Here is a 10,921-nt window from a genome sequence, read left to right as displayed (position 1 = left end):
AAGCCGGCCCCCCCAGCGCCCCAGCCCGCCGTGCCCGGCCCTAAGGCCCGGCCTAGGCCCGGCCCAGGCCGGTGGCTGCCGCTTGTTACCGTGGCAACAGCTGAGCGCCCCCTGGCCCCGCCCCCAGGAGTTCAGGGCCTACCTCTGTACCCATGGCTTCCAAAGCAAACCCGTCTTCCTTTTAAGAATATCGTACACCATTTACTGCAGACCACCAGAGAGCTTCTCTCCCTTTCACATGAGTGTTCCTACGGGAAACTAACCTCAGTTAATCATGCGAAAGACCTACTTAACAGCCCTTAAAACAGCAACGGACTGAAGAAACTGATGTCAGTGCGTTGCAGCTATAAGCAGAAAAAGCTACTTAAATACATAAAATAGTGCTATTTTGGAAAGAAAAGGTTATCTGACAAAGAAACCGCTCAGTTTCACCTAATCATTCCTATGATCATTCTTTCAAATATAGCTTTTCAGAAGAGTTCAATTTAACCACTATTATGCTGAAGACAAACTTATTTAGAAACAACCTTCATTTCATAAAGGGTAAAGCCTTGACTGCTTGAATAGGAACAGTCAGTCACTGGAGCATTCATACTACAGCAGGATCCTAAAAAGTCATAAAAATGAAATGAGTAAACTTGCTAGGAAGTGAACAAAATTAAAAGTGAGCACAACAAAATCTGCCACAAATAAACCAATTTATTTTTGGCAAGTTCCATACAGCATGAGCAATGATCTTTCACTCACGATACTAAAACATTATTTCACTTTATACAAATTGTAAACATCTTCAACAGGACAAACTGTTGGTACAGACATTCCACCATTCTGGCATCTTTTCTGTCAGTTAATCAAACAAGAATGAAAACCCTGTAAACCAAAGAGTTTTTTTCACAGGGCATCTACAAAAAGCATCATGTGCATTTCATATCACACCAACTCTAAGCAATACGGATGTATTTCTGCTAATTATTTTTAGTGAAATTCAGTGGTATTATGAATTAGACACTTTTCCCATACCATTGTATCTGACTTTTGGTTTGAAATTAAAAACATCGTTTTATACAATCAAGGTAGTAAACCAAATTCTACAGTAAACCAGTTGCTGTAAGTACAGCTCTATTCACTATACTGTATCAGATAAATAAGAATGTAAAAACTCCCGGTCTGATTAATACTTTGTTTTCCTGGCATGCACCAGTCTAAAGAAGTCATAATTTAAGTTCTGCTTGTCCAAAGCCCCCTGCTATGATTGACTGATTTCCACCCCCCTCCCCTCTCCAAGTGGTTTAAATCAGACATAATCTGATCCATGAAGTGAACACTTAGCTCCTTTTTAAGTAAGTCTCTCTCATTTGTAATTCCCAGGAACATCAATCTGCTGACTAGCTTTACTGAAGGACTAAAATATGCAGGCTTCATAAACCTCAAATTAGGGCAAAGGTGTTTAAATTTTCTCCAAGCCAACTCCTCAGCATTAAAATACAATTATCATGTTATTGACTGAGGCTTTAAAAGACAATAAAACAATCACTTCTACTGTTACAAAACAATTGCATTATAACTTTGGTTTCAGTATGCTGCTAATTTTAGAGTCACATTCACAGTGATTTAAAGACAAAAAAATTCTACATTTCTAATGTAAAAAGTCAAGCCATTTTGAAAAACCCACCTTTCAAGTCTCCGTGCATCATAAGGAGCAATTAAAAGAAAAACTTAACTCTTCTGCACATCACCTCTGAAGTTATTGACAAAACCCAAGGTGGTTATTTTCATATCTGTATGCAACCAGCTGGTTTAAGCATTATAAAACATCACACTTCAGATCACGAAGTTCTTAAATCAACAGATCCAGAAACTATGAGTCCAGATGAGTTTCACTACACCAAGTGAGGACAATAAGGAGCTTTGTTTGTAAGATTATTGTATCATTGAAATACACAGATGAGAAACTAAGAAAGATGAACAGCACAGTTAACTTGCATCAATGTTATGATGTATAGTCATAACAGTACTCTTCTTACAGATTCAGTACTAGGAATAGCATCAAGTGTTCAGTTCCTACTGTCAACTGAAAAAAAAAAAAAAAAAGTACTGAAGTCCTCAAACCTTGGTAAAATCTTAGATGAAAGTCTTTAAAATAAGAAGACTGCAATTCCTTCAGTCAAGCAGGATATTCTACTACTGGATTTGCCTCCAGCTCTTCTCTGCCCAAATAAAGGAGATCCCTACTACAGCATTAAAGCTAGATCCTGACAGAACTAAAGAAACACTCTGGAGCATATTCCATCAATCAGGATAAAATCAACTCTTTTAAATGCCTTAACTCTTCCATGATCATCAGCATATGCCAGAAATAATGTAACAGGAACCTTCAGGTAACCTTAATTCTTCAGCAGAGATGCAGATTAACAAAATATTTACGACTCAGTATTTTCACTGCAGCATGGGATGAAGCTCTATTTAAAAATAAAAAAAAAATCTGATCTACACAACCACCATTTTAGAGATCTTCTAAACATGATTCGTATCCCGTTCAAAATACTGTTGTGTGGTTTTGGTTTGGTTGTTTTAAATCAAGAACTATTTCTGATTTTTGCTCAAACCTTATATGTCTGTTTTGTTTTGTTTTATTTTTAATCCATTCCATTTAGTCTTATTTTCCAATCTTTCTGGGAATTGTCTAGAGTCCAACATGTCACAATGCAACTGTTACCCATGTGGATTTATGACACTTGTGTGCTAGCTGCTGTTTTCTGTAGCAGTGTCTGTTAGAAGTTTTACAGAATTGTAATGTTCTCCTAATCCATAGGCATGTCTCATATACCTAAAAGAAAAAAAAAGAGACACAGAATTAGTGTTCAGTTTAACAAAAAGTATGTTTCATGCCAAATATTAACATCACCAGAAAAAAGCTTAAATAAATTCAAGTTTTAGCACAGATAATATTTTAGCAATAATAATTTAGCACAGATAATATAATAAGATCATTAAACGGGGGAGCATTAATAAAGACAGTTTTTAATTCTGGCGACTTCCAGGCACAGATTGACATAAACTTCAAAGAGAAAAATGTTTCCTGCTGCATCTTAGGTAATTACAAAATAATAGTGAAATTGATATAACAGGTAAAATGACCTTGTAGCATTCTATAAAGCAGTGACTGAACCACACTTCAGACTGTCAACTCTAATTATAATATCTTTAAACTAAGTATGTCAATCACAAACATCATTTCTGACCTGCAAGATCATTATTCAAGCAGTGTTTCAACATCAGATACACAATGGAAAATAAAAGAGCACGCAAGCCATCTGCTATAGAAATAAGTGCACTAATTTTAAGAAGGGATAAAATTACATACTTACACAAGTATTATTGGTTTGTCTGAATATTCTTCACCGACAATAATAGGAGGGGAATCCATTTGCACTACTTCAATAGGTGTTTGCAAAATGTGCGACAAAGCCCTTAGCTTTAAGGCATAAAAACAATTCAATAATAGGATTAAATCCAATGTAGGGAGGAGAGAGTAAGACGTCATTTAGTTTTAGCAGACATGAGTTCAGGCATAACATTTCAAATATTGTTAGAAAACAAACTTCATTAAAATAAACAAAATTATTTTCATTTTTTAAACTTCAATTGAAAACAGGTGGCCTTAAATTAAGCATTGTTTGGATGACAGCACAGGTAACTGAGCTAGCTTCAGTAATTTGGTAACTACTCTTTCATAAAACAATAAATAAGACAAACTAAAATAAATATATAATATATCAAGCTCAGATTCTGGTTTACATTACAAAAATCTAATATTGCTCCCCTCTAGTCAGCTCTGCTACAAGGTAAATCTGCATAATAAAATGCTTTCTCCTTAGGAAAAAAAAAAAAAAAAAAAAAATCTTCCCTCACTCATACTGTCACTCTTTCTAATGATACTCAGAACTACTGAATTCATTAACTTGCATATCATCAAATACATCAGAACAGCAGCACACAATCAGAAAAGCTGCTAACTTGGGAAAACAATTTATAAGCATAGGAGATCGTTCTTGATAAACTATTTATAACTAAGAAAAACTGTCTGAAGGCATACATAAGAAGCTCTTTTCTGAAGGTATATTCACCCACTCCATAATTTCACAAATAAAAATTATCAGTAAAATACTTACTTCTAGCTGACCACCCCATGCAGCTGTATTTGCTATATCATCACAGTATTTTTCAAATTCCTCTGTGGGGAAAGAAAAGACAACTTTTAGTACTTCTCTTATTTGAGAACAAGCAACTGAGGAAAAATACTGATTGTAAAATGAAGAACTAGAACCCAGAAAGTCCAAACACATTATACAGGAAAATATGGATGCTCACTGAAGAGAAGGAAAAGAAAAACACCAGAGCCCCGCCAAAAACCCTGTAACTGTTTTAGAAAGAAAAATTAAGACTGAAGAACGCAATAAAACCAAGTCTGGCAATAAAAAGAAGTACAGGTTTATATTTTAAACTTTTTATGTAGTGAACTGTTAACAACAAGTATGAAATTGCAAGTATGGTGACAAACAACAAGTATGAAAACTCTTCGTGTTAAGTTTCAGAGGGTGTTGTTTTGAGACTCTAGGAAATAATCCAAGAGCAAATAGTGTGCTTACTTCTTAGGTTAGCTAGGTGTCAGGTATGTTTTTAAAATCTTATAACTTTATGTGGTTCAACTGTTGTTTGGGTTTTTATTATTTACAGATTACCTGTCTTGTTTTTAACCTCTTAATTATTTATTCCTAACAGTTCCTTTAATAGCTAAATAAACTTTTTGCAGATCATATTCTAAAGAAACCAAGCTTTCAAATACATAAATTACAACCTTTCAGCCTTCTGAATCTTATGAATAGCTTCTGATAAAGAAAGAACAGATTTTCTGAAGACTGCTCAGAATTGTTTTTCATACATTTGCTTTATAGCAGACTTAAGGGACATAAGAAAACCACTCCCCACTGCTCTGCAGAACTTCATTCAGTCTTCTCTTGGGGCACATTTATCCTGTGACAATTATCTCAGTCAACAAGGGGAAGATGCCTCCTACTTCACACCAGTTTCCAGTGACCAAGTGAAATCCACAGCAATAACTATTAAATGAATGTAACAGTAAGTTATAAACATGTATAGTCATTTCCATGGTGTTCCATACACACAGTAAGAAATTAATAAACCATGTATACATAAATTCCGTTTAACTGCATTTACTCAGCTGACACCATTGCTCCACACTAAATGCTTTTATATTTTTTTAACATTTATAAGAAAGGGCTCCAAAAGACCTATTATAAACAGTGAAAATAAACTGCAGAATAAGGAAAAGCATCTATGCAAACCATTATAAAATAATTTGCTTGAATTTCACACTCATTTTTAACAGCTTTCCTATGTAAATTGAAAACACCAACATAAAAGTGGCAAAAAATCATCCCTAACCTGGTAGACAATCTGTTTATAATACAACTTAAATCACATGGCAGAATATTATTAACATCTAGTAACCAGCAAGTTCTGATTTTTTTTTTAACAGGGAATAATGTTTGCTAGATTATTTAAAAAAATATATATATTTTTTTAAAAAACAAGATAAATTACAAAGATTCAGGTGTACCAAGTTTCACAGCAGATCATTAATTCTGTGTTCCACAGAACACAGTCAAACCAACAAAGTAACAGAGTTCAGGAACAAACACCGTAACAGGTTAGTCCCAATTCAGCTGTAACTGAGATCAACAATTATCAGAAATAGATATAACAGTTTTTAAAATCTCTTATACCACAAGTCTTACCTCTGCTATACATGTCTCCAGTACTAGGGTTTGTAAGAAATGGCAGGAAGTCATCAAAGTGACTTTGCATGTACTTTGCTGTTTGGTTCCTCAGAGTTGCGACAGTCCAGGAATTTTGTCGATCCTTGAGCTGATCTTCAATTGCTCTGTACATGCAATGTCCATCTGAAGGGATCTGTTTAATCTCTAAGTGCCTTGCTGCCAAGAGGGAGGCAAGTTTCTGACTTTCAAGATGTCTAGCACCCGTTAGATTTTCTATCTCAGCTTCAGCTATCCTTTCTTCTCTTTCCTTCTCCAAGGCAGCTTTTTTTTCCTTAGATTAAAACCACATAAAAATTACATCAAATGTTAAAATTTAGAAGATGCCTGTATAGTTCTTGGCTTAGTGCTTGCTTCTAACTCTTCAAATGTTTTCTCAGTACATACATATCTGTGGAATGTTCTCCAGAATCAGTACTACTGAATCTTAGAGACCTCCTAAACACAAACTTTAGCAAATGTAAGTGACCAATATATGTTAACTGCCTCTGACACCACATACTAGATTAAGTGCCAGGAGAAATCTTAATTCTATCAACATGCAAAATAACACCTTACAACACACGTACAAAGGCTATATTAATAGTAGTTGTTTCTACTATTGTAGTTGTTTGTAGGATCACCTATTTCACCACTGGCAAACAACTCAAGTATGGGAATTCTAATTAAACAGAAAATACTGCTCTTTCCTAGTAGGCGTGGGATCTACCACTTACGCATGCGATTGCATAATGGCAAGAATGTCACAAAATTGAAACTCCCTCAGGCTAGACTATACATCATAAAAGATTGCTCCTAACCTAAAGAATGGATAAGAATGCATACGGAGAGAACTACAAAGGATATAATAACACATAACATAAAAATTACTTTCAAAGACTGCTTTGTAAGTTTACGCTTAAGTTAATAAGGGAGTAAGAGTCAAAGTAAATGAGGAAATATAAAAGGAACCAGTACGGAGAATGATCTTTTCACTTTCACACTTAGAATTCACCACAAATCAAGACCAGACTGGTTTAGGTGACCACAATATAGGAAAACTAGGCTACACAGTTTCTAATGTACCTAAACATGGTTCCACGAATTAAGAACATCCTTTTATTACATCTGTTACAAGGCAGCTCTGCAACAATGATCATGTAACTGGGGATGGCCTCTGCAATAAAGCAGTGCTCCTCTGGCCCTGAACCAAGATTCATGCAGATACAGTGAGAATGTTAATCCATCACAGTCTTAAGACTTAAACTGAAGTTTAACAACCCTAATGGCCTGGACACCAGGTAGTGTTTCTTAACAACTCAAAAATTTATAAGAATTTCAGTATTAATGTTCTTTTGTTAAATGTGTATAGTTCTATTACTAGCATATTTTCCATGTAATATTTTACATTATTTGAATTCAATTACTTCTTTATTAATGTTTTTAGTGAAGTTCTTTTAAAATAATTTGCTTTACATAATTTGTTTTCTTCTGGTTCCCATCTCCTGACCTGTTCTGATTTCCCATCTCATGGCTGAGGGCAAAAATGTACAGCTATTTAGAAAATGCTTACATATCTCTCGGTAGCAGCTTTACAGATTTTCAAGGCACCCAGTAGGTACAGCATCAATAGTGAATTAGCCAGGTAATGTCCCCTGCAAAATTGTTTACTGCAAACTTTGATTATTACAGTTAAGTGAATGTAATTTCAATCAAATATCTGTTAAATTTTTAAATGTTAAGGCATACCCGCCTCTTCTGTGCTTTTGATATTCGAGGATGCTGAATCTGTTGCTCTGCTCCTTCAAGGTCTAAATTTGCAACCCCATCGGCTATAGAATCTGTCTAAAAAGAAAAAAAAAAAGTTAAGTGTTCTTATTAGTATAATGGTAACTGAGATGTGCATCTCCTGAAACAATTTTCTGTTCCTAGGTAATTCCAGGGTATATTTATGAAGTTTAACCACAAAGACCTGTGCAGAGCACAGAACCCGTCAAAGTCAAAAGTAAAGCACGTTGCATCTCAAACCACTGTCATGCATTTTATTATTTTTTCTGTAGTTTCAGAGACGGTTATGAACTGCACATCTCAAATTTAATCTCTTACAAGCTTACACACTGAACTGTGAACACCGTTTACTGGCTGAAACAGAGAGTTTTCCTCATCACATCGATCGACTGAAATACCCAAACAGCCATTATCAAGTTCTGTGCCAATTAAATCAGGAGAAGGCTCCACCTTCCACACCAAAGCATAACACAGCAGTTAGAAAAGATGGAGAGCTGACATTTTCCAAGAAAAATGACAAAGCTAACTCTATAACAGTATGAACTGGATGTCACCTTTGGAAGCATGGACATGTTTCAATACGAATAGAAAGACTGAAAAGTGAAAGAAACCATACATCTCAAAACAAAATCCTCTCAGGCAGACTATGTCCAGGGCAAAAGATTTTAGCTTGAAAGGTTCTCTATGGTAACGTTTTTACAGCTCATTTAGCAAAATAAAACAAACTCTTTAAACTAATCTAAGATACAGGTAAACAGAAGCATTATGTTTAATGTTTATGCATCTACTTAATCATCTGATTAAAAACGACTCCAAGTTGTTATAGGGTCATAACTTTCACAATCGGAAAAAACGTTTTTTCACAAGGATTCTCAGCAGATGCTTCTCAGTCAAGTCTGTTTCCCTAAAAGTCATTTGGAACTGTTTGCACTCTCATTTTCAAACAAAAGTACGTTCAGCTTAACTCTTTGTTAGGTTACTAAATCAGAAAACACCTAGTCAAGAAAGCATCAGGCAGACAGATTTTTGTTTGTTTCTTTACAAGACTTAAACAGCCAAAAGACACACACTGTCAGGGAAACACTTCAAGAGATGTATAAGCATGAAGCATTAGCATCATTCACAGATAACTGTATTGAACCAATTTAGCCATAAGCTCTATTTCCATATATGAACAGATCTACTTGCACAAATGGTCCTTAAACTCAGCCACATGATACAAATAGAGTTCTTCTCTGTACTGGATATACAGAATTAAGTTCACAGGTTGTAAATTCACTATGAGAGGACTTTCCAACACTCTACTTATTAATAAGTGCTAAAACATAGGTGAATTTTTCTGTCAGTCAAGTAATAGCACCTAGTTTACTCAGGCGGCCATATTTCCTGCAGCTAAATTTGAATAATGCTAAGACTCTGTTAAAAAACTAAGTGGTTTGCCATCAAACAGCAAACTGGAAGCATTTAAATATGTAGCTGTGTTGCCAACATGGCAGAACAGCAGCATTTAAGACGACAATTATCATCACAGGAAGTGTCTTCTTACAAAAAGGTCAGTTATACTGTTGATAGACAAAACACACCGCATCAGTCAAATGCCTGTTGAAGGCCAACAATACTCTGGTAGTCTACGTATGTTGATAATTAGAGTGACAATGTAACAGAAACTTGAAAAAACACCCCATAAAATGACTGAGACTTACCAGCAAAACCAAATACTGCTCAACAACAAAAAAAAAACCACTGTTAAATGCCCCTTCTGACAACACCCACCCACTGTAATAGCTGAATCTTTCCAAAAATGAAGAGCTACTACTACAAGGAAAAGGAGAAATACTTTAAAGTGTTACTTCATTATAATTTTTAAAAGTTAAAGAAGCCCTAATGCATACTGTATCTTACAACTTCAGCTAAAGTTAAGGCACCTACCTTATTTTGCTCAGGTGAAGCTTCCTTCATCTCCTTTAATTCCTCCTTGTGCTTCTCTTCAAGTTCTGCCTCTAGTTTGGCAACTTCATCAGCCAGCTGTTTTCGTCTCTTTTTATCATTCTTGGGAACAGCATTTTTCATGCCTTGAATTTTTGCTGTTAGAGAAGTAGCGAAATAAAACATTACCTCTAAACATACATACTCCACAGACATTGCAGAAGAGAACTGCAAGTCATACTGGAAAAAAAAAAAATTACAAATATCAGCATATTAGTATGCTTTAACAGTTTAGCTATGAGACTGCCCATTAACGATCAATACATTTTAAAGCAGCAATATTTTTCTTAAAAGATGAAAACATTGTATCTGAAGATAATAATCTGTGCCCAGTTACTACTATAAATACTTATGAACTTCATCAACACAGCAGACCTCAGTCTGTTGCCTACAAAAAGATTATGTGGGCATTGAGATCTCAAATCCTGTCACAGAAAAGATGTGTAAATTTTTGATCACTCAAGCAGCAAATTAAAGTAAAAACAGAGTTTACCTGTCCTTAAATTAAAGTTTCTAAAAGCAAAATGGGTATTCATGAGGGAAAAAATCCTTAACTTGCTTAAATTCCATAAACAATTTTAGGCTCCATTTCTCAAATCATAGTTTGGTTAGAAAGGATGTTCAGAGGTCATCTAGTTCAATTTCCTCTTCTAAGTGGGGCTGAAATTCAAAGTTACATCAGCTTACGCTAATTCACATTGATCTGGAATTCATTCAGATGACTGTGCAAAGTCTCCAGCGATGGACATTCTGAAACACTTCTGGCCAGTTTTTTTCCAATGTTTAACCATTCTTGTTATGAAAATATTTTCCCTTTTTCTTCTCATGAGGATTTTTCTTGTTACCACTTTCAATCATTGTCTCTAGTCCATTCTCTACACTTTACTTTGAAGAGTCTGGCTCCATCCATCACAGTGGAAACTACAGCCAGATTTCCCATAGTCGTCTTCTCCAGGCTGAACAAACACGGCTTTCACAGCCTGTGCTCTTACATGAACACTCCCTGCCAGCTCTCATCACTTCTATATTCACTGTTTTAGAGTTAGAGCACCAATTATTTAACACCCTGCCTGCTATTCATCACCTGTACATCTCTCCTGTCCTTCATCCTTGACTGACACAATTGAGCTGAAGATAATGGCAATAATAATGAATCTTTTCAAGAGGAGGCCGGCAGGAATGCTCACCCTGAAAGATTTATGTTAAGCATTCAGCCTCAAAGATGAATCAGCCAAGTTTGACAGACAAAAAAAGCTCTTCATAAAAATTAACATAATGGGAGAGCAGGAAATCCAGGACCTAAGAGGCAC

General features: G+C 35.4%; 1 protein-coding gene across 1 annotated transcript; it reads right to left on the bottom strand.

Moving 5' to 3' along the window:
- Positions 1-681: 681 nt before the first annotated feature.
- OTUD6B (OTU domain containing 6B) lies at positions 682-10,551 on the bottom strand. Its single transcript, XM_026841494.1, has 7 exons — positions 10,498-10,551; positions 9,555-9,791; positions 7,587-7,682; positions 5,820-6,132; positions 4,173-4,234; positions 3,369-3,475; positions 682-2,827 (listed from the first exon to the last, which is right to left on the bottom strand). The coding sequence occupies exons 1-7, from the start codon at positions 10,549-10,551 to the stop codon at positions 2,743-2,745; spliced, it is 954 nt and encodes a 317-aa protein (XP_026697295.1). The 3' UTR covers positions 682-2,742.
- Positions 10,552-10,921: the final 370 nt, after the last annotated feature.

The sequence above is a fragment of the Athene cunicularia genome (genome assembly GCF_003259725.1).
Source record: "Athene cunicularia isolate RWA chromosome 2 unlocalized genomic scaffold, athCun1 chr2_part1, whole genome shotgun sequence".
Classification (NCBI taxonomy): Eukaryota; Metazoa; Chordata; class Aves; order Strigiformes; family Strigidae; genus Athene; species Athene cunicularia.
Note: the sequence above shows the minus strand (reverse complement) of the source record. Positions and strands in the feature narration are given on the sequence as shown.